General features: G+C 36.0%; 4 protein-coding genes across 5 annotated transcripts in view; 3 read left to right on the plus strand and 1 right to left on the minus strand.

Moving 5' to 3' along the window:
* The window catches only part of LOC124637014 (dynein heavy chain, cytoplasmic), a 41,944-nt gene extending 38,724 nt beyond the window's left edge, over positions 1–3,220 (plus strand). For both annotated transcript variants that reach the window (XM_047173326.1, XM_047173324.1), the window contains exons 86-93: positions 37–165; positions 271–388; positions 498–586; positions 847–975; positions 1,346–1,543; positions 1,908–2,018; positions 2,327–2,490; positions 2,823–3,220. In XM_047173326.1, the coding sequence (XP_047029282.1) occupies positions 37–165; positions 271–388; positions 498–586; positions 847–975; positions 1,346–1,543; positions 1,908–2,018; positions 2,327–2,490; positions 2,823–2,991 (1,107 nt within the window). In that variant the 3' untranslated portion in view covers positions 2,992–3,220. The remainder of the gene's footprint in view (positions 1–36; positions 166–270; positions 389–497; positions 587–846; positions 976–1,345; positions 1,544–1,907; positions 2,019–2,326; positions 2,491–2,822) is intronic.
* LOC124637015 (ADAM 17-like protease) lies at positions 3,212–17,667 on the minus strand. Its single transcript, XM_047173327.1, has 17 exons — positions 17,503–17,667; positions 17,183–17,422; positions 16,616–16,737; positions 16,314–16,455; positions 15,966–16,228; positions 15,826–15,885; positions 15,610–15,744; positions 15,086–15,224; positions 12,172–12,407; positions 11,777–11,915; positions 11,627–11,696; positions 11,257–11,383; positions 10,831–10,942; positions 4,288–4,403; positions 4,026–4,181; positions 3,583–3,692; positions 3,212–3,333 (listed from the first exon to the last, which is right to left on the minus strand). The coding sequence occupies exons 1-17, from the start codon at positions 17,561–17,563 to the stop codon at positions 3,273–3,275; spliced, it is 2,289 nt and encodes a 762-aa protein (XP_047029283.1). The 5' UTR covers positions 17,564–17,667; the 3' UTR covers positions 3,212–3,272.
* On the plus strand, positions 6,144–9,075 carry LOC124637016. The gene is made up of 2 exons (XM_047173328.1): positions 6,144–7,627; positions 9,013–9,075. The coding sequence occupies exons 1-2, from the start codon at positions 6,537–6,539 to the stop codon at positions 9,044–9,046; spliced, it is 1,125 nt and encodes a 374-aa protein (XP_047029284.1). The 5' UTR covers positions 6,144–6,536; the 3' UTR covers positions 9,047–9,075.
* Positions 17,668–18,133: 466 nt separating the features above from the next.
* LOC124636811 (tyrosine-protein kinase CSK) overlaps positions 18,134–23,774 on the plus strand; it is a 31,534-nt gene continuing 25,893 nt past the window's right edge. The window contains exon 1 of the mRNA XM_047172975.1: positions 18,134–18,280. The gene's annotated coding sequence lies outside the window, so the exon portion shown is untranslated. The remainder of the gene's footprint in view (positions 18,281–23,774) is intronic.

Below are 23,774 nucleotides of genomic sequence, written 5' to 3' on the forward strand. Positions count from 1 at the left end.
CTTTCCACAAGTTTTCATTCGTTTTTTTTTTTGCAGGCAAGCGGTAATCAACGTCACATCACCATGCCGGATGGCAACCGTCGTGACCACTTCCTCAAATGGATTGAAGATCTGTCTGACAGGCAGACACCATCTTGGCTCGGTCTACCCAACAATGCTGAGAAGGTAAACACATTTAAAGCTAATACTATGAAGTAATTTTAGATCAAACTTCACTGTTTTAATAAATTTCTTGAAGTATATTCTAATTGTTCATATTGTTTTACCCAGGTACTCTTAACAAATCAAGGTAGCGACTTGGTGTCCAAGCTTCTGAAGATGCAGCAACTTGAAGATGAAGAAGAACTGGCGTACAATGCTGCTGCACAAGACCACGATGCCGTTGCAGGTATTTACATCAAAAACCTATTTTGATCTCAAGGAGGTGCAACATAAAGTTGTAAATGCAATGCCTGTTGTTACAAAGGAAGGTTAGATAAAAATAATTCGTGTTTCAGACTCGATGGTTGCTGGACGCCCAGCTTGGATGAAGACGCTACATTCGACTGCCACTAATTGGCTGCAACTGTTGCCTCAACAGTTACCGGTTAGTACTATAAAATATGTAATGTAAATCACTACATAGTATAAAACAAAGTCGCTTTTTCTGTCCCTATATCCCTATGACTCTTTGTACGCTTAAATCTTCAATATGTAATAATAGATAGAGTGATTGAAGAGGAAGGTTTATATCTATAATTACATCCTTTAAATACTGGGGAAATACTGTTATCCCATGTTAAGCCGGAGTGGGTTAAGTGTGGTATAAATCGGAGTGGTTATTTTGATCATGTAATTTTTTTACAGACCTTGCGTCGTACTGTTGAGAACATCAAAGACCCGCTGTATCGTTTCTTCGAGCGCGAGGTGGCCGCCGGCGCCTCGTTACTGCAACAAGTTTTGCACGATCTGCGCAACGTACTATCTATCTGTCAGGTAACCTACTCCATTCTAGATATTCATAGCTAGACATAAAACTTAGCCAGGCTATCGTGTCGCATGAAACAATTAAATTATAATTTATTTGCCTGAATAAGAGAACGATAGTTAATAGACCCGTCAAAATGTTCAGAAACCAATTTATTTTATCTAACTTTATTGTTTAGTTTATCATTTACTTTATTGTTGAGAAATTACTCGAAAGTTTACTACTGAGATTATAGAAGTATTGTAATTTTTATCAAGCTTTTGTATTTTTTATCAGTTCATTCTTTATTTGACCATAACACTAGGAAGTGGTGGAAGGGGTGCTGTCCTTTCGTAATTTTTGACGTTCTAATGTACTAATGACTGACTTGATTCCCAGGGCGAGATGAAACAAACAAACGAGACGCGTGCGATGGTGGGTTCACTAGTTCGCGGCATGTTGCCGAGCAGCTGGCGCCGCTACGCCGTGGCCCGCGGCTGCACGGTGCAGCAGTGGGTGGGCGACTTCGCGCACCGCGTCACACAGCTTGCCGCCGTGTCCGACGCCGTCGCCGCGCAGGGCGCCAAGAGGCTGCAGGTAATGTTCTAAACAAACTCGCTTTGATTTCTGACACTTACGCAAATATGAGACATTTAAATAAAACTACTTTTACGGATTTTGTCGCAGGTATATTAATATTATTAAAGCTCATTTTATCAACTCCATCGTCAACAAAGATAGCTACAAATAGATGTAAATGGTAATGGTATTATGATGTCTGTAATTTCTGGATATTTTTGATAAACGTAAAAAGAAAAATTTGAACAAATTTCAGTAACATATCATTTGATACTCAATTGAGAGCTGGGCCGAAAATGAATCAAAGTCAATGTAACTTTGTGCGAATTCGGGTCAATGTTACGATTTCGTCGACTTATTCGTTCGTTTTTACTTTCTACAGAGTATCCCAGTGTGGCTCGGCGGTCTATTGAACCCGGAGGCGTATATTACCGCTACTCGCCAGTGCGTCGCTCAAGCCAACTCTTGGTCTCTTGAAGAACTTCATCTACAGGTAAAGTATTAAATAATTTAGTACTTATATTTTCACCATTGGTACTTTAATATAAATGTACCAATGGTATTGCGCCGATCCCAGATGACTTGGAAACAGGGCAGAAAGAAGAGAAAAGAAGTAAATTAATTAAAAAATTAGTATTTTTTACTTTTCCATCCATGGGGTTACCCGGGTAACTGGGTTGAGGAGGTCAGATAGGCGCTCTTTGTAAAACACTGTACTCAGCTGAATCCGGTTACTGGAAGCCGACCCCAGCATAGTTGAGAAAAGGCTCAGGAGATGATGATCATGATTTTTTTTTCTAGGTGACTATCCCCGACCCGGGCACTCCGACAGAGAACGCTCAGACGGAGTGGTCGTTCTCGGTGACCGGGCTGAAGCTGCAGGGCGCCACTGTGAAGGGCAACAGGCTGCTGCTCACCAACACTATCATGGTGGACCTGCCGCTTACTGTGCTCACTTGGATCCGGTAATTTACTTTCAAGTTTCAATCTTCACATATACCTAAACAATTGATCAAGAAAATTCACATACAATTCTTCTCAACATACAGTAGTATAAAAAGTCGCTTTATCTGTTCCTATATCCCTTTGTACGCTTAAATCTTCAAAATTACGCAACCAATTTACATGCTTTTTTTTATCAGATAGTGTTTCAGGAGGAAGGTTTATTATGTAAAGGGTAGTGTATTTAGTATTAACATTGCACCCGTGCGAAGTCAGGGCGGGTCGTTAGTTATGAATATTTCGCAAGATAGAGGGCTTGTCACGTTCATGCACTAAATTATTCCTACTTTTGCAGTGGTCCCGAGACTGCAACCGGTGGCCAGAGCCTGACGCTCCCAGTGTACTTGAACAGTGCTCGCTCCGAGTTGCTGTTCACCGTCCGCCTGCCCATCGCGCCCGGACAGGAGCCCCACGCCTTCTACGAGAGGGGCGTAGCCCTACTCACCTCCACTGCACTCAACTAAACATATTCACTTATTCACTTACCAACCGACCTCGGATCTCTATTTACTTACACCGATGTCGGGTTTAAGCAGAAAGAAGTATTTATATATTAGAAGAGACACATTATATGTATAACCAGTGTTTATTTATTCATTAATTAATTATATTTTATGCTATAGCTTGAATAATCGTTTTATGTTATGCATGCTATTTATATGAACAAGAAATAAAAAATAATAATATAATTAATGGTATTTTATTTGTTCACTTATTCTAAGTAAGTGTTGAGAAAAACTTAAATCTACAGCTGACTTGTGCCTTGGATTTGTGTCTTCATGCCGGGCGGCTTTTGTTTCGGCAATCTGAAACAATATAACAGAAATAAGTAGTGTTATGTGAACTACTAGTTTTCAACATAACAATTTGACGAGCAAACATACATATACAACGTATTGTCCCTATTTACGAATGAAAATTTCACTTATTTACTTAGATGGATTTTCTCCTGTCGTCTGCCATCCTAACGTAACGTTCACCATCGTTTTATTTGACTATTGAAAGATTGGTCTAAATAAGTGATCTTGCAGCGAGATCTCGGAATAATAGCTTACCTCGTATGAATAATTTTCCGTGGCGATGAAGGATGAATGAGATCGTGTTGTCTCTCCCAGTCGAGGTACTTCTGATGTTGTCGCTGACGGCGACGGTCTACGTAGCTGATCTAAAAAATTGCATCAATATTACTTACCTAACCGCCTAAAGACAACTAAGAAAATCAGCATAAGAAAATCAATATTTTCACTATTATATAGTCTAATCTTGTCCGATACCTGCTTCCATATGCAGATCATTCATTACACAAGTCTTCAGCGGTGTAAACAATAGCTACAGTTAATAGTACGATTGAAGTTTATACTTTAAATTACTGTTTCCCTTTGTTTATCTCTTATATTGACAGAGCTAAATAATTGCTGTCTTATTCTCCAAACAAAATCTCGTTTTCGCATTATTTTTCAGAAAATCAAGAATATGAACTAACTAAGCAGAAACTTACCACGCAACTAGCAGGTATCCATATGAAGGCGGTGACTAAAACGACCACGCCCACAATGTTGTCGCGAAGGAAACCCAACACGTTGTTAATATTGATGTCTTCTATTATGTCCCAAAAGCGTTCAACCACGTCTTGAATTGTTTTCTCGCATACACCCTGGCAGAATAAAAAATAGAAAGGTATTAATTTGCTCAAATATTTGTGTTCAAAATTGACCTATTTTAATAAGAAATATCGCTATGGAAACTGGCATTTTACTAACCTTATTACAGAATCCTTGTATGCACGGCGTACCATCAGGCAGTATGTCATTATGCGCCACCGGGAAGCAAGTCTTGTTCAGACTCTTGCGACAGCAGCGCTTACATGCATCGGCAACTGCAAGGGGGAATATGTCATTGTAAAGTCTAGGTAGTAGTAAACATCATTATAGTTCGGCCATTCAGAGAATGCGTTCCTGACACGTCGCGATTGAACTGACGACGTAACTTTGCAATGGCGTTGCAGTTACGATAAAAATATTTTTGCTGGTTGTTTACCGTTTTAACAATTGAGGAGCATTAAAACAACATTATTATATCAATAATCAATGAATGTTATAATTTTGTGCCAAACTGAGTGTCAAATAACTTGGTAAACAATATTTTTCTAAATCTATACTGCGCTATTATACTTCGGCCGTTCAGAGAATGCGTTCCTGACACCTATCAGTTAGTCACGACTATAGTTCGGCCATTCAGAGAATGCGTTCCTGACACGTCGCGATTGAACTGACGACGTAACTACATTCATTGATTATTGATATAATAATGTTGTTTTAATGCTCCTCAATTGTTAAAACGGTAAACAACCAGCAAAAATATTTTTATCGTAACTGCAACGCCATTGCAAAGTTACGTCGTCAGTTCAATCGCGACGTGTCAGGAACGCATTCTCTGAATGGCCGAACTATAGTGATGGGCACAACATAACACTGAGTTCGTTACCGTTCCTTCAAAATGAACCGCCGCATTATTTTAAGATTATTTTCGTTTTAAATTGGCGGAATCATTTGTTTTATATTTTAGTTATTTAAGTGGAAACCAAAAAAAGGTAATATTCATATAATAAAATTGTTTTATTTATTCTTTGTTACAAGTACATTGAATTGAATGTGCGAACAGAATATTAATCAGACTCCGATTTGCTTGAGGAGGTGGTGTCGTCATCATCATCTTCGCCTACATGTATAATTATATTATTATCAATAACAGAATCAATCCTGATATCTCGGTCTAACAAAAGCCGGGTAATCAAATAAAAACAGATCGAAAACACTTGAAAAACGTGGTCTATGCGCACGAAACGACAACGGACGACTGTTTTAGCGTCACAAAATGGCGGCCCATAACGCCATTTGGGGTTACCATTTTTAATCTAAGTATAAAAATGCGGTTTGGTCATAGTTTTATTTTTATATTTCATAAACGTTATAATTAAGTCTTATAGTCCATTATTTTCCAATTCTTAAAAAGAAAATCAAAACGTATTATTTTATTTATTTATTTATTTATATATTTATTTATATTATAACTGTATAAGAACAGATTACGATACTTGCCTGTTATTTTTAGCACAGCACTACAAAATATAAACCGCTGACATAACCTTGTAATAGCGCAGTATAGATTTAGAAAAATATTGTTTACCAAGTTATTTGACACTCAGTTTGGCACAAAATTATAACATTCATTGATTATTGATATAATAATGTTGTTTTAATGCTCCTCAATTGTTAAAACGGTAAACAACCAGCAAAAATATTTTTATCGTAACTGCAACGCCATTGCAAAGTTACGTCGTCAGTTCAATCGCGACGTGTCAGGAACGCATTCTCTGAATGGCCGAACTATACAAGGTTATGTCAGCGGTTTATATTTTGTAGTGCTGTGCTAAAAATAACAGGCAAGTATCGTAATCTGTTCTTATACAGTTATAATATAAAATAATACGTTTTGATTTTCTTTTTAAGAATTGGAAAATAATGGACTATAAGACTTAATTATAACTTTTATGAAAAATAAAAATAAAACTATGACCAAACCGCATTTTTATACTTAGATTAGATTATTCTAAAAATTTTACTATAGAACAAAATCAGTACATATTTAATTTAAATCTATTAATGTACAATATAACCAGGCAATACAATAATAGAATAATGTACTTTGATACAAATAAATTTATAAATAATTTTGTAGTGACAAATGATACAATGTATCTTAGTTTTTATTATAAACGACAAATTGCTATATTGATAGCAAATAATATACAAATTGACCCGGGTTCTACTACGGTAACCTCTTCTTTTAATAATATTAGTAGTTCTACTAATACAACTATTGATACACCTGATAGTTTAAACTACATGGTGCGACAAAGGGTGGGCCACATCAACTGAATGTTGTACATCAAAACATTCAGGGCCTTTCCGGCAAATATTTAGAATTAAGTCTATTCATTGAACATTATATGGTACAAGTTATGTGCATAACTGAGCACTGGCACAGAAATAGTGAAATAATATTCCTTAATAACAGTAATTATACAGTACAAAGTTCATTCGTTAGAAAGGAAGCCATCCATGGTGGCTCTCTTATAATTGTAACTAATAATTTAAAATGTAAGGAACGTTCAGATATAGTAAAATTATCAGTCGAGCGCAATGTAGAATTATCATGTGTTGAACTGGAACAGTTTGTTATAATTTGTGTATACAGGCCTCCTTCAGGTGATTTTAACACTTTTGAATCAGTAATGGAAAATTCTCTCTCTAAACTTAATTCCACTAGTAAATCACTTTTAGTTTGCGGTGACTTCAATGTTAATATTTTAGAATCATCTTCTTTAACTACAAGGTTGCTAAACTTATTTAAATCATTTAACTTAGTAAATTTATTTCTAGAACCAACTCGAATTACGGCAACCTCGTCAACCTGTTTAGATAATATATTTACTAATTGTAGCGCCACAGAGACTCTGATTACCAATGGCCTAACTTCCGATCATTGTGGTCAACTGGCGCGGTTTCCTGATAAAAAGAATAAAATCAAGCGGGAAATAACATGTCGGCCCTTAACAACCAGTCGTTTTAATAGTTTTAAAAATAATATTAACGCGAAACTAGACAGTGAAATATTAAATAAAAACAATCCCCATTTAATGTACGGAGCACTATTTGATATAATAAAATACGAATTTAATTCTAGTTTTAAAACCAAAACGCTCGTACTAAAAGAAACGGCTAACTTCAATGAGTGGGCTACCCCCGGCATTTACAAGAGTAGAGCTAAGCTGTATGAGTTGTATGAAATGAAAAATTATAATTTTGATGAAAATTTTATTAGATTTGTTAGGAATTATTCTAAATTGTTTAAAAAAGTTTGTCATGCGGCAAAATCAATGTATTTCAGTAATAAAATTAAGAATAGTAAGAGTATAATAAAAGCGACGTGGAATATTATAAATAGCGAGACCGGGAAAATCAAACAGCGTGATAATCAGTATAAAATCATTAATGAGAATCAAGTTTATGAGAAAGATTCTGATGTAGCTCGCGAATTTAACACATTCTTCTCTAATATTCCAATCAAGACCACTAGCGGCTTAGACTCCTCTGCCACCAACGCCGAAAAACTTTTACGTAGTAGTGTTAGTCAATGTGAAGCCACATTTACCTTTAGTTATATTTCACCTTATGACATAGTAAGAACCTTCAAGTCATTAAATTCAAAAAAGACAGGTGATTTATGGGGTATCTCTGTTAAAGTCTTAAACTGTATTATTGACGATATTGCGCCCTATTTAGCTCGTATATTTAATGAGTGCATTGACTCAGGTACCTTTCCTGAACTTATGAAATACAGTAAAGTTATACCTCTCTTTAAATCCGGGAGCAAGAACGATCTAGGTAACTTTAGACCGATCTCAATTCTGCCCGCGTTGAGCAAAATTTTTGAAAAGCTAATTTTAAATCAACTCCTCCGGCATTTTAATTCATACAATATTTTACATGCGGAACAATACGGTTTTACAAAGGGTCGCTCCACAACGGATGCCGGAGTTGCTCTACTGAAACATATATTCAGTGCGTGGGAGAAGTCACAGAATGCTATCGGGGTGTTCTGTGATCTTTCCAAGGCGTTCGACTGCGTCCAACATGAAACGCTTACCCAGAAGCTAAAGTACTATGGTATTAGAGACAGCGCACTTAGTGTTATTAGCTCATATTTAAGCGGTAGAATGCAATGTGTTGACGTTAATGGTGTCAAATCTTCCAATCTACCCGTTCGTTTGGGCGTACCGCAAGGGTCGATTTTAGGTCCATTTTTGTTTCTTGTATACATTAATGACTTGCCATATTATTTAAAATCATTGTGTGATGTAGTATTGTTTGCTGATGACACGTCTCTAATTTTTAAAGTTGATAGGAATAGAGTAGATTTTGATGACGTGAATTCTTGTCTTTCACTAGTAACGCAATGGTTTACAGCCAATAATTTAGTTTTGAATACGAAGAAAACAAAATGTATTAAATTTGCTTTGCCCAATGTAAAAAATCTCGGTCCCGGTGTAATTTTGAACAATGAGGAACTTGAAACGGTACATGCTACGACTTTTCTAGGGATAACAGTAGACTCCAAAATTCAATGGGGTGAGCATATAACTGGCATCACGGGTAAATTAAGCTCTGCTGCGTACGCTGTCAGGAAAGTAAGAGCTCTCACCGATGTAGCCACGGCGCGTTTAGTGTACTTTAGCTATTTTCACTGCATCATGTCCTACGGAATTCTTATGTGGGGCAATGCTGCCGATATCGAGAATGTTTTCGTACTACAGAAGCGCGCTGTCCGTGCTATATACAAACTTGGTGCTAGAGTCTCCCTTAGGGAAAGGTTTAAGGATATTGGTATTCTGACTGTGGCGTCTCAATACATTTATGCCAATATAATATACGTAAGGCAAAACCTAGATTCATATAGTAAAAACAGCGACGTACATCATTTTAATACTAGAAATAAACACAAGTTAACCGCACCTAATTATCGTTTACATAAGGTACACGGTTCATTTGTGGGGCTTTGTGTACGCATTTATAACAGAATTCCGGTTCATCTGTTGGAATTAACGGACAGTTCTTTTAAAAATAAAATTAAAGAAATTCTTGTTAAAAAGGCATATTATAATGTTAATGATTATTTCACAGATAAACGCAGATGGCAGCTCTGAAGTGGAACAAAAGTGCTTTATTTTATTTTGTATTATTCGGTGTTTTAAATTAATAATAAATAAAATTGAATTGTATAACTGTAAAATAAATTAATAATAATTAAATTGTAATAGACAGCTGTGTTGCTGGGAAGTTTGTTCTTCACCGCTTCTTCTTTCCAGCCATAACACTAGGAAGTGGTGAAAGGGGGGCGTTTTGGGGGTGCTGTCATTCTTGTAAAATTTTGACGTTAAAAAGTGCTAATCGTATTAGCCTATTTTAATAAATGATTTTGACTTGACTTGACTTGACTTGATTAAAAATGGTAACCCCAAATGGCGTTATGGGCCGCCATTTTGTGACGCTAAAACAGTCGTCCGTTGTCGTTTCGTGCGCATAGACTACGTTTTTCAAGTGTTTTCGATCTGTTTTTATTTGATTACCCGGCTTTTGTTAGACCGAGATATCAGGATTGATTCTGTTATTGATAATAATATAATTATACATGTAGGCGAAGATGATGATGAAGACACCACCTCCTCAAGCAAATCGGAGTCTGATTAATATTCTGTTCGCACATTCAATTCAATGTACTTGTAACAAAGAATAAATAAAACAATTTTATTATATGAATATTACCTTTTTTTGGTTTCCACTTAAATAACTAAAATATAAAACAAATGATTCCGCCAATTTAAAACGAAAATAATCTTAAAATAATGCGGCGGTTCATTTTGAAGGAACGGTAACGAACTCAGTGTTATGTTGTGCCCATCACTAGTCGTGACTAACTGATAGGTGTCAGGAACGCATTCTCTGAACGGCCGAAGTATATGAGGAGCTATATAGGGTAGATGTTTATAGATCTGAAAATTTTGAAAAAACATTTTGGGGGAAACGAAAAATCCTCATTGGTTTTTACAATGCTGTCCTCTATTCACAAAAGAATGAAGAGATGGACTTACGATAAGTTTTCAGTCAGAAGAGACAGTATACACCGTGACTTTTTAGTCGTCTCACAACGGCAGCCAACTTCATGTATCCAATGACTAGTAAACGTTCATATAAAAAAGAATGTTATTTATGAGATTTGAATAATTAAAAAATACAAATAAATTCATTATTATGACGCATGACGTCGATTATAAAAACACCCTGTTGTGAGCGCGGCCCGAGTCTTGTATCAATGGAGCGGCGCGACGTCTTTATCAGAGTTCATTCACCCTACAAAATAGGTTTCGTAGGCGGGGCGTCGCACGCGCGGCACTTGTCAAAGGATAGCGTTAGTCCACGTATAAAATTAATAATCATGCCTGGTGGTGTTTTATTTCGGATACATTGAGTGGACCACCTTTGTAAGACGACTAAAAAGTCACGGAGTATAGAAATTGTCAGAATGATTATATCGCTGCTTCAATTCAAAACTACCATATATAAAAATTACACTTTTTTACAGAGGAGCTCATTTACAGACTTACGATTGCATTTTTGCGATAAAAATACTTTTGTATTTTTTTTATTTGTGGTACTTTTGAATTGAAGCAGCGATATACTTACCAATATCACACATGCAGCTATGCATTCCCTGCGTCTCACAGTATGGCACACAAGTGCCATTCCGACATCGACCTCGCTCTGCACACTCATGCTCATCTGCTATTGCCGGTGCCTGCAAAAAACAACTATTTTGTATATACTGTTTCTAACAATGTTCATACGATTGTTTACGGTTAATATAAGAGAATGTATGAATTTGTCAACAACTTCAAAATAGCACAGTAGTATATTTTCCCTCCTAGCCATCTTTTAGCCAACGATGAGCATGACATAATAAGTTGATTGATTAAAAGGCCTTTAAAAAATATCTTGGCGGGACACAATTATCTCACTGCAATATTGTATTCTTATATCTGTCTCATAGCTTACTAGAGAATAGATAGACTATCGAAATCTGTCGTAAGATGTTAAGGTTGATTTTTTTACCTTGGGGCAATCAGCAGAGGCGCCATTGCAGGTGGCTTCGCCCTCGCAGGCCGAGTGCGCCGCCTCGCGACACACCACGCCCGGCGGCGCGAACACGCAGCCCGCACAACACGGAGAGTTCTTATCACTGGAAATAACCAGACATTTTGGTAAATTTTATGCACAACGAATTTAGGTAACATGATTGTTTTAAAAGAAAGAAAGGTAAAGGAAAACATCCCGAGGAAACCTGGACAATAAAGTCTGAAATCACCAACCTGCATTGAGCAAGCCTGGTGATTAACGCTCAATCCTTCACCGTGTGAGAGGAGGCCTGTGCCCAGCAGTGGGACGATAATTAGGCTGTAAAGATTATTATAAAAGCAATCACCTGCACACTGCCCCTTGATTTTTCCTAAGTTTACAATTTTTGTCACAGCACATGTCATTATCCTCGGTTCCTGAAATAAAAGTATTTTTACAATAATGAAATGTGCACAAAAATCGACTTTATGTAATATATTTTAAAGTACAAAATTACCTAGCAAGCCAGCGTCACATTCCTCGCCGCCTTCAACACGTAAGTTTCCACAGAAGCTTTCTTCAGGCTCAGAGAAGCAGCGACCGGACTTAGCTTGCAGTACTTTACGGATCGACCGAAGACTACAAGGTGAGAATCGCTGTGAGAAGGAAATAAGAGAGTTTTAAAACAGTAAATATGTGCCCTTACGATTTCTACTGTCAAGGGAATATTCGAAACTTGGGTCAATAATACCTAGGTACTTGTCCATTAAACTCTCAGTTTTTAAGGAATTGAAACCTGTAAGATGTTTTTCATTTGCATACCTAAAAAATATCATTTACCTGTTATGTTTCCATTTTCCGTTTAAATGCAAAAAGATTTCGTTTTAAATTTAGTTAATTACGTTTACTCACCTTATTATTAACATCATACCCGCTGACACTATAAGTATACATGAGATACGACCCGCCCTGGCTGGCGGCAGGCGAGCACTCGGCCACATCGGGGTCGTGTTCCGAGCCCCAGTTGTGGCCGAACTCGTGCGCAGTCACCAGGTCTGCTTCTCTAGTGATCACGCGCTGACCGTAGTGGTTGCGAGACGAACTCAGACCAGAGTTCAGGTACAGAGTGTAGCCATTCTTGAAGTATTCTGTTGGAGCATGTTAGTTTTTTAGCTGGGGCGATGTTACTATATAGTAGAGTTAGCCGAAAGAGCAAGGAACATATGCCACCAGGGTAAAAGCATGAAAGACCAAACCCATATAACCATTTTTGCGAACATAACGTAACCGTTTCGACACTTAGCGTCGACACTGATCTATCTCAAAACATAATCTCGTCGACGTTCCGTGTTATGCTCCTGCTCCACCTGCGTTAGCGTTAACGTTAATGTCAATGGCCAACTACACGTTACTTATTGCATTAAAAATGCGTGTTGGCTACACTTAGGTTACAATGCCGCAAGAGTTAATCCCTCATGAAGTAACGCGTTAACACTCATTAAAGAGGTTAAACTTAGGCACACAAAATAATTCTAAAAACTAAAGCGTTCTCATTTGACCATTCCATTATCGTGCTCGTAAAATGCAGTTACCGCTTAAACAAAGTATCTACACTCGTCCTTGCATGCGTGCAATGAGATGGCATTAATGTAGCCAACATCACTTAGCGCTCTAAGCTACGCACTAAAACCCTTTGATGTGTCCAAAAAACCGACACCCGAGTTATCGCTTAGCGTTTAATGCTATTAATAATGCCATTTGTATAAAATGTCATTAAAACGTTGGCCCCATCTGCGTAACGCCAAAATTTTACGCGTTAAGACGCAGGTGGAGCAGGAGCATTAGCGCCGTCGCTGCAACTAAAAATGGGGAAGATCTCGACACAATAAACAAGTAACATTTGGTTTCTAATTTACGTCGCCGTGTCGTAACATTGTTACCATATTTTAACCAGAGTTCGCACTAATCATTCAATCATTCATTCGTTCGATCAATTTCGTTGGCTCGTGCGTGAGTGACACGACGAATACAAAATACAAGAAATCCCATAATGATGGTTTACTTACCTTGAGTTGATGAACTCAAGGTAAGTTAACAAAGTTTTAGTTTTCATTAATTAATATGGTTTATAATGCTCAAATCTTATTGGGAAAAAAAGTTTACTGTGTAATTTCTTTGAATATGTTGATATTTCCAACGCGCCACCGTAATATCATGTTTTCATAATTCTGGCGAAAGAAAAACTTTTGTTAAATAAAATAAAAATATAAAATTATGCACATGGAGTGCTTAAAAGCTTCCATTTAAATACAATATCAAATATTTTAATCCTAATACAAATTATTTTAGCAAGATTTACTCATAAAATTGATAAATAATGAACTATGAAAAAACATTTTTGATGTTTGTTATGAAAAATATGCTCGTCGCAACTAGTCACAAAGTTACGATAATGTGTCGACACGTGTCGACATGTTACGGTAAATTGTTACAAAATTACTAGATTTTTAAGATGGTTTCTCTTAATATTTGGTTACAGTGTTTCCCAAAGTTTTTATCAAGTCAAGATGCCTTTTTTCATTGTTCTAACCAAAGGAGGCTCATCAGAATTAATATCGCTTGTGCCGAGTACTTGAGTTAAAGACGAAGACGTCTTGTTTTGGCCGAGAAAACGAAAAAACAGCGATTTGGAGCTCGAAAGTTGAAACTTTGGCACTAGGGACTATACCACTAAGCTCTTCCACTAAATTCCGTACTGTTTTCCTGTAAATGGCCTAGAAAAGAATAAGTTTTAAGTTCAATAAAATGGGTATCCGTCAATGTGCCCTACCAACAATGCACATCATGAAAAAAATATTAGGTATTATAATAAAAAAAAACTTGTGTACGAGTACAATTAGGTACTTGAGATATTTTGGGACGTACTTATTTCTTTTACTCTTCTGTAAAAAGTTGAAGTCCATCGGAATTTACGTAAGGTTTTTGGTTGTTTACTCATTTTAAATTTCATTAAATGGTTGATAATGGCAGAAAACATAGACAGTTTGAGAATAACTGGCTCTCGTCATGTTTTTATATGTGCAAGTTATTGTTAAAGTGTTCTGGAACATCGACTACACATGTTACTACCCAGTTACAACACAATTGTGTCAACATTGCACACTGGTTACAAACCAAACGCAAAGTTTCTAAAATGTGTGGTTACAAATTAAGCTGTAAAGTATCGACACAGCGACCACACAAAGTTACTGAATCTAGTTTCCGTCACATTTTTACTGAACCGTTACAACTCGTAAAAGCTAATCCCTACACAGTCACGTTGTGTCGTATCAGTTACGAAACTGTTGCGACTTGTTACATCTTTATCATATCTGCGACCAAAAATGGCTGTATGGGAATGTAATATTTTCTTTACATAAGCATGCCAATGCATATATGTAAATACATATCTAGATCAGTCAATAATTCAAATTATAAATGATGTGAACAAAATCGGTCATATAAATAAGACAGATAATTGTTTGTGTAACTAGGACAACATTATGTGCTATTTAAATAATTTTGATAACCTCATTTGTATACATACTTAAGTTTCACAGGTATATGTATAAGTAAATACAAATCATATAGAACAAAGCAAAACAAATAGGGACACTCACATTAGGCTTTAGACGTAACAGCTGAAAACAAAACGAACATAAATTAAAATACATAAATAAAACCAAATAATATACAAAAAGTTAAAATAAAACAAATAAAAAAGGACATCTTTATAAATCGGACAAAAACTTATATACTATGTTGCTATTATAATAAAAAGTGTTACCTGGTGTACAAATCCCACCAACGGAGTTCCGACGTGGTGACCCTACATACGCTAGTCCAAGTATACCACCTTCGAACTTCAAATCCGTGAACAGGTGAGCGAGGCAGAAATCCTTGTGAGAATACTCACGACTGAACACCTGCCAAATAAATAAATCATCTATTTCCTTAGCAGTAAGGTCTCTATTCATTTGCGAGATTTGATTTGATTCAGGATTCATTCAGGCCTTTTTTTTAACGACGCCAAAAATCTAATCAAATGGCCCCTCCCGCTGTGGGTTAGCAGCGGTGAGGGAGTGTCAGACTTTTACTGACTAAAAACCGTTGTGTTCCGTCGTAGGCCTTTTATTTACCAGGGCCGCGGTAACTGTTTCGAACAATCCCGCAGCCCCATTCAGGCCTTACTCAGGAATTTCCTGGAGTTTCATTGTTCTCTTTAGTATCTTGATGTAAATTATCAACTGTCTGATCAACGGATAACGATAATATAGACATAGAATGCATAGGCATAGAAAGTTCACATACCTCAAGCAGATTACGAACGTCCCATTTCTCTCGCACCATGTTGTAGTGAGCCTCGCCACCGCGCACGCGCGTTGGTTCTGAGTGAACCAGAATCTTCTTTATTACAAAACCCATGCCTTTGAAGCCATCCATATCCTGTTTCGAATAGCAATCAAATTATGTTTAAATTCTTGTTAAACAACAACACAATTTCTGACCTGAATGAAATTTACTAACCTGCCTATCTTGCCAAAGGGTGTCATTGTATATTTTGTGAACACGATCAATGAGGCTAATCTGAAATAATGACAATAAAATATTTTCTAATTATTGTAATTCATTTGACTGAAATGCCCGCCAAATCCTGAATATCTTACCAAATAACTAATAGTTGTCTTAGTATTGCTTGCACCCATTTCTTGAAAGAATCTATAATCTGCCACAAGAAGCAGTGGGCACCTAGTTTTAGTAGGTGTATATTCATAGTCACTCTGCCTTTTGACCCTTTTCTTGTTGCTTTGGCTCAAATCTGTAGCATTATCAAAATGTGTATTCTCTTCCAAATATTTGTCTTTTTCAGACTGTTCATGTTCCGATTCTATGACAGACACTTCTTCTTCATCATCATCATCTTCCAATTCTGGTGAAGAAACATTTGAAATTTATTTTTTTGTCTATAGTTTTTCAAGTTGGTGATAAAAAAACTCTTTGCCTACTGTAATTACCTTTTCCCTCTTTGACATAGCCACAGACACGAGGTTTGGTTCCCTTAGCTTCTTCAGCAGCTTTCCAACTGAAGTGAATGTCAGAAGACCGGTAGGTGATCATGGTCTTGTCATCAATATGTGGCAGGTGTCGCCATGAAGGCTATAAAGGGATAAAACATGACATTAAATGAAATGTTGATAACTGATAAATAGTGATATCCAGTATGATTCATAACAAAAATCCAAGGTTTTATTTTATAACGAGTATCATGGGTAGTTTGACCTATTTTACTTATGAAAGAATGACTATAAGTAACTACCTCAATATGATAAGTTTCATCAGGGGTGTGAATTATTCCTGTAATGAGACCATCTTCCATGTGCAACTTTACATCGGAAGCCTTCTCACCAAACACCCTGCCTGTGTAGAAGTTTTCTCGATCTGAAACACAAGTCAGTGCAGTATTTTTATTTATATCTTATTATTTACACATTGTAAAGCATTTATGTATACTTATGCCTTATAATCCTAAGAACAGTAAGTACGTACTGCTTAAGACACTTGGAAGATTAGTTCTAATTTAGATATCTTTAGCACATTAATCATAACACCTTTTTTTTTACGACGTCAAAAATCATCAAATGACCCCTCCCGCTGTGGGTTGGCAGCGGTGAGGGAGTTGCAGACTCTTACTGACTAAAAACCGTTGTGTTCCATCATAGGCCTTTTATGTACCAGGGCCGCAGTATCTCTTTCGAACAACCCGCAGCCCTTAATCGTAATACCTTGAATGGTTTTTGGGTACATAAAAGTATATTAATAAGAATTTAACAATTATTGTCTTGGTAGGAGTACACAAGAAATTAAGTCAAGCTGTGTTTCTCACCAACATGAACAGTAGTCTCCTTGCCATCACCGTCCACAGCATAAGCTTTGAAATTGGAATGTAGTACTGAACTATGAGGGTGGAGAATCAATCTGAAGTCCTTTCCCAAAGTCTTGAAATGAACCTCTTTGATTGTATTAAACGGATGATTGGACAGCTTCGCACCTCGCTTAACAATATGGTGCGTTAGTTTTGAGGCATGTATTGTCTCAAAATACTTCAGATTATGATAAATCGAACCTAAAAATAAGAAATATATGAAAAGCATACCATAAATTTACGGAAATTTTCTGAAATACAAGTTAACATGAATTACTCACAACTGCAAAGTAAAAATAATGTGGAAAACGTAGTTATGAGGGAAAATACATTCATGATCATTTTCACAATCGGTTTTAATTCAGAAATTTACAGAATAATCTATGTAGTCTTGAAATATTTTTCGATATCAACAACACAAAAACACAAATTCAATCAATTATTAATGACATTGACACTACATTCATGACATTTTGTGAACAATGACAGATTCACAGATATATTCTTAACCCTGGCAATGCAACCACACCCTAAATCCGGCGCATGCTGGGCAATGGCTGGGATGCAATGGGCATTGGTCATCCAGAAAAGATAAGAAGAACTGAATCGATCTGAGAAGTTTCTAATAAAAATTAAGTAATTGCTTAACATAATATTTGGATTTAAACCAAAGTCGCTGTGGCCAAAATCGGTCAAAACAGTTGCTATAGTTGCATCGGTCAGTGTCTGTCTGGATCCTTTATGCAGACATTATTTTATTCTCGTATAATATTATGTTATAATACTAAATAGAAATAACTTGAATTTTATTTTTCAGAGATTTTAATAGTGCAAAAAAAATACTGCTTATTGATCCTCTATTGGCTGTATGAAATATTTCCTAGTCAATGATTCAATTATGACAAGAAAAAGTTTTAAATTTATAAAATGGCGGATTTCTTGAGTGACGTATGTGTTGTGTGTTTATGAATTTCATTTACTATCTTTAAACAGTGATTTATATAATGAAGTGAGGATTGTTTTATCTCATAACCATCTTATCTAGTTGTCGTCATTTCGGTAAGTTGATAATTGTGTAACATCTTTGGTATATAGTAGATTTTGTCACGGTGTTGGTAGTTGGCTGTAGATTGTAGGCGGGATGGAACGTCCTCGTTTCGTAAACCATTACACAAAACCAAATTTCGTTAGAACAGTTTTTTACTGCAATTCGTCTCCTTTGGGAAATTCTGCCTGAACTACTGCATTGCGCCTTATCAAAGATTGTCAAACTTGATAGTGTGACAACTCCAGACACTGTAATCTAATTAGGTAGGTAAGCTCCGGGAGCCTGCGATTTTGAACTATTTTGTTTATAAATTGATAGGAAAGGTAACTTTTATTAATCAAATTGACAAGAAGGTTCTAAAACCTGAATGTACAAATGATCCATTTATATCATTCAATGAAACAACAAAAACATTCACATTAAATTGATTTCTGTATAAATTGCGAGTGCCTTGTTTCACACTGGATGTCTGCTGTAAAAAGTTTAAATCCCATAAATGATATAGTATCATGAGTCTTTCTATATGTATTATGTTCTTATAATTCTTGTTTTCTATAATGTGGGAAAGGAAACTCTATTGTTTTGTGATGTATTCATAAAAACATAAGTGCATTTTTTTCTTTTTTTTTACTAGTCTCTTATTTATGGTAGCTAATTGCTTAGGTTACAGCTTATAATAACTTACATACCTTCTGTCTGAAACTGAGGCTGGATATTTACAGTTTTTGATGCCTGTGTTCACATTATATGAATATATCTTTTGATTTGTATTGCAATATTGCACTCTACATTTTGCAGACAAGTAGTTTTTTTTTATTAACAAATTTTAATATTTGTTATGGTATTCACAATCTTGTATTGTTGTCTGGTCTGTATTTTTTTATTTTGATACATCATAACCATGTTATTTAACAGCAAAGAATGATAACATTACACATTGCAGTGTAGCTACTTTTAAATAAGTGGAATTATAATTTTAGGTTTAAACAACACATTCCTGCCATGAATATATATTAACGGTTAAAACTCAGACAAATGGATGCATAAAATACTTAGACTCTGATATTATAGGTATGACATCCAAATTTTACAAATAATTACTCAGTATTTAACACAGCCCTTGGCTGACAATAAAACAAATAGTGATATACTTGAATAAAACAGAACTTGATACACTTACATATTATTACCAATTTGACTGTTTGTTTTTTTGTATTATAAATAATCAAGAAATCAAAAATCAACATCATCAGAATATGCTGTCTACATCAACAAACACATCTTTTCATCATTAAAAAAAAAAAACAAAAGAATAGCTTCGACACCCTTGTAGCTAAGTGACAACTGCATGGATTGACCAATAAAAAAATAAGCGATGCACCAAGCGCTGCAGTTCATTTGTGGATTGGTGACTATCTATTTTATAAGAAGATCCTCTTATTTCCTTGTTTATCTGTTGATACTGGCTGTTATTGGTATTATTGTTGATCTATTTGTTGCTACAAAGTTGTAAGAAATAACTAGTTGGAAGCTAAGAGGTCTGACTGAAAGAGCAAAGGCCTATTGTCTGGGTAACTGGGTTGACAGGTGAAATAGACACTCACTGCCTTTTAAACACTGGCACTAAAGCTGCATAAAAAGTAAAAACTACGATTATTTCAAATGAAAAATTGCCCAATGTAACTTTACATGTATAACTTAATACCATAGCCATTTCTCAAAGATAAGCACATTCTGTCATGCTTATCAGTAGGTTATCTCTGAGGTTAAGTAATGTGAACCAAGTGAGACAAATAGGTCACTATTACGCATATCTATCTCAATTACGCTGAACTTCTAAAAGATAAAATAGCTTGGCATACTGATATGTAAAAGAGGGTAAACATTAACTGCTAATTTGCAATCCTGAGAGCTGCCACTCTTAATACGCAATACAAAGCGGAAGGCTACACTAAGGGCTTTGCAGACTTGACATCCTAAATTTATCACTGTACCGATGCAAACTGTAGGTATAATTAAACAGCCGCAGTGTCTGTGCCTATATTTAGAGAATACATCAGTGCACAGATGTCGAAGCGTATTCTGACTCATCGTGTCATTGATCAAATCTGGACGCAAGGATCTTCAGGTTCAAAGAATACATTCAAGGATTTCATATACCTATCAACGGCTACGCTAAAAATTCAATAGCGAAATATGGACTACAGCAAACAATTTCAGTAAAAAAGATAATGACACGATTTGAGAAAGAATAAAATGTTTCCGAGATTAATGTGAGAATCTAACAAACAATGGCGTGGTTCGTCTTGATAAAAAACTTATGAAGGTCATCTACTTAATACAATATCGCGAAAACAATGCTAGAGTAAACAAAAGACATCGTTAAAAAGGTTCGGTAAAATAATACATTATTATTTTTCATACAGCCTAACAAGAAGCTGCGCCTAATTTATCGTTAATTCTTTTCGTACGGCGGACGTACCATCTTGTTTAGTATTCATCCCAACACAAAGTGAGTCAGACGAGCGACGATACGATACACAGTAGCAGTCACGGTTGTTTCAATCTTCATTATCACTCCATTTTGCGAAAAGACCTATTGAATTAAAAACGACCTTGCAGTTTCGAAGTCAACAAACTGTCAAAAATGTATCAAAGTATAAGTACCTGTTTTACTGAACGTTGCTAAGGCCCATTCTGCTGCTTTCTCGAAGAGTGCATTAAAACGATGAAAGCTATTATAATTCAATCAAGCCAATAAAAACGGCAAAAAGACCCTCTGCTATGACCTACATGATAACAAGATCAAGAGACCCAAGTCTAAGCGCTGAGCTCAATTACATTATTTGTACGGTGTACAACCAGCTTTCTGGTTTATTTCCATCTATTCCAATGGTTTCATCCTTTTAGAATCTTGATTACCTCGGCACTCAAGTATCTTATTTTTTTCTGGCTTATGTTTAACTGATCACCAGAAATAGTAACAAATAGCAGACAAAAATAGTAAATGATCACCAAAATGAAACTCGCATTTTAATGTAAAATGATAACCAAAGTTTTAACACTTTGCTATCCCATTTAAGTGAAATTACTCCAAAATAAATCATGCGCAAGCCAAAAATAGTAAATGATCACCAAAATTAAACCACCATTTTAAAGTAAAATGATAACCAAAGTTTTTACATTCTGCTATCCTATTTAAGCAAAATGAGTCCAAATAAATCATTGTTATCCCAAAAGTAGTAAATGATCACCAAAAGTAGTGAATGATCATCAAAATTATACCAGCGTTTTAATATAAAATGATAATCAAAGTTTTTACATCTTGCTATCCTGTTTAAGTAAACTGACTCCAAAAAAATAAGTTCGGCCTGATACAATAAATGTAATTACATTATGGGGACCCTTTTCCTGCACTAGGGTGGAAAATTGTCTATTGCATGCCTCTAAACAGTGCGATAAGAGTGTGTTTTCGAGGGAGTGTATTGAGAAACACATTCTTCTTCTTCTTTCTCCTGCCCTGTTCCCAATTTTACTTGGGGTCGGCGCAATATGTCATTTTCTTCCATTTTCCCCTGTCACTCGTCATACTGACACTCACGCATGCATTGCAAGCCGGACACATAACTTAATATGGCATCATAATACTTTATTTGATAATAAGCCTACATTTTATGGCAATCACAGTGACTTATTTAGGCAAAAATAATACATTAATTTGGTCGTCAAGAGTTGGTGATCATTTACTAAATTTGGTGGTCGAATACAATTTAAAGTGAAGTCGTGACTAAAATAGCTGGTACTATTACATTTTTAGACTTTATTTTTCTGGTGTTCAGTAGATTTTTCTGGTTGCAAAACTAAGGGTATCAAAGCATTTTATGGTGGTCATTATATTTGTTCCCTTTTTTTCTTCTAGTACTTACCTGTCTTATTTCGGTTCGGTTTGATTCTTGGGCAATTTTTGCCAAATGAGTCTTTTGGCTTCACAAATAAGCATTCCGTCTTGACTAACTAATCTCCCTATTAAGGTAAATCATCGAACATTAAGGAAGTACTTACATGAAGGGCCATTAAAAGCAGTAGAATCGTAGATATACTACAATTTTGAACCATAATTGATTACTTAACTATTCATAGTACGGCTTTGTTGACAAGCGCTGGTAAGCTGGTGACATCATCGGGTGTGCGCTACGCCCTGGCTGTTTGCTGAGTTAATTTGATGAGCAAGTAGTTCACACTCGATAACATTACCACATGCCAACACGTTTACCACTCAATATTATTCTATAGTCTACTCTTTTTTCTAGATTTAACCTTACAGAAACAATACGAAACTTCGGTCAAAACCACCTGTAACTTTAGTATTAAATAAGCTTATTTACAAAGAAACTATTTGAAACCTGATTCAAATGAAAATCTTTTTAAGGGACAAAAAAAAGTCTCGTGAGTACGATATTTCTTCAAAGAAACTAAGTAATATTCGATAAATACGCAAAAACGTGACGCTTATAGATAAAGTTGCCATCAAGCTTACGATCGTCGACGACGTCTGAGTATCCGCCATAAGCAATTACCAGTGAGTGTCAATCAAACTCAGTTTTCTCATCCCAAGTACTCCGCAACTTAGAAACCAGTCATCTGCGGTACTTACTTACTAAATGACGTTGGTTGAATAGAGGACATTGCGATGACAACTGTCGACACGACACTTGGTTCCGGGGCACTGCGCCACGAACTCTACCGTGCCCGGATTCCTCTCACGCTCCAATTGGTGCAAACACATTAATTGTATTGAGTTTTGTAATTGCACGGAAGTGAAACTGGACTCGGCGGGAATCGGGATATGCCCTTGGATGATTACTAGCTTAATTGCTAACCCATTTGCTGCTAACTATTACATAGTTCCTTATATTTCTACGAAAATGCCATGGTGTAAGGCATTTTTTCCACAAGTGGCTGCGTTCTTTATCCACTCAAGCGTCCAAGCCGCGCGGTGATTCTCGGCCCACCTGTCCGCGCATGAAATGTCAATTGCTTTTTTACGACCAAGCGAGACTCTTTCAACAAAAACGATTACTACTGAAAAACTACAATAGCTAGATTCGAATAAAAAATACTCACGGAAAGCTAAAAGAACGTAAAATTTTATTTGATTAAAAGTAAATTACCTTAATTAATATTATAGGATGATAATAAAGCATAAAGTTGAGGATATCAAAGAAAATATCGTATATTTTTGTATTCAGAGTTTTATAAGAAAAATATAGTGGTTACTGGTAACAATGTTTTTTTATTATATTAGTACAGGATATACTCTTTAAAATGATACCAATATCTTAATATAAATATTTAGTTTTCTGTCATGAAAAAATAAACAAAGTTAAGTGTTTCTTAAGCGGTCACTGGGCTTCGGGCGACGTAAAAATGTGGCAAGATGGCCGCCCGGCTAATAGCGAGTTCACACGACGAGGTTGTTTTAATGAAATTTGTTTATTAAATTTT

This window comes from Helicoverpa zea, chromosome 15, assembly GCF_022581195.2.
Source record: "Helicoverpa zea isolate HzStark_Cry1AcR chromosome 15, ilHelZeax1.1, whole genome shotgun sequence".
NCBI classification, from domain to species: domain Eukaryota; kingdom Metazoa; phylum Arthropoda; class Insecta; order Lepidoptera; family Noctuidae; genus Helicoverpa; species Helicoverpa zea.

Coding starts and splice junctions, on each gene's coding strand:
- LOC124637015 (XM_047173327.1), bottom strand. CDS start 17,563: ATGATCATGAATGTATTTTCCCTCATAACTACGTTTTCCACATTATTT. Junction 4,182..4,287: donor TACAAGGATTCTGTAATAAG/GTTAGTAAAATG, acceptor TTATTCTGCCAG/GGTGTATGCGAGAAAACAAT. Junction 3,693..4,025: donor GGATACCTGCTAGTTGCGTG/GTAAGTTTCTGC, acceptor GCAATTTTTTAG/ATCAGCTACGTAGACCGTCG.
- LOC124637016 (XM_047173328.1), top strand. CDS start 6,537: ATGGTACAAGTTATGTGCATAACTGAGCACTGGCACAGAAATAGTGAA. Junction 7,628..9,012: donor TCTGATGTAGCTCGCGAATT/TAACACATTCTT, acceptor TTTATGCCAATA/TAATATACGTAAGGCAAAAC.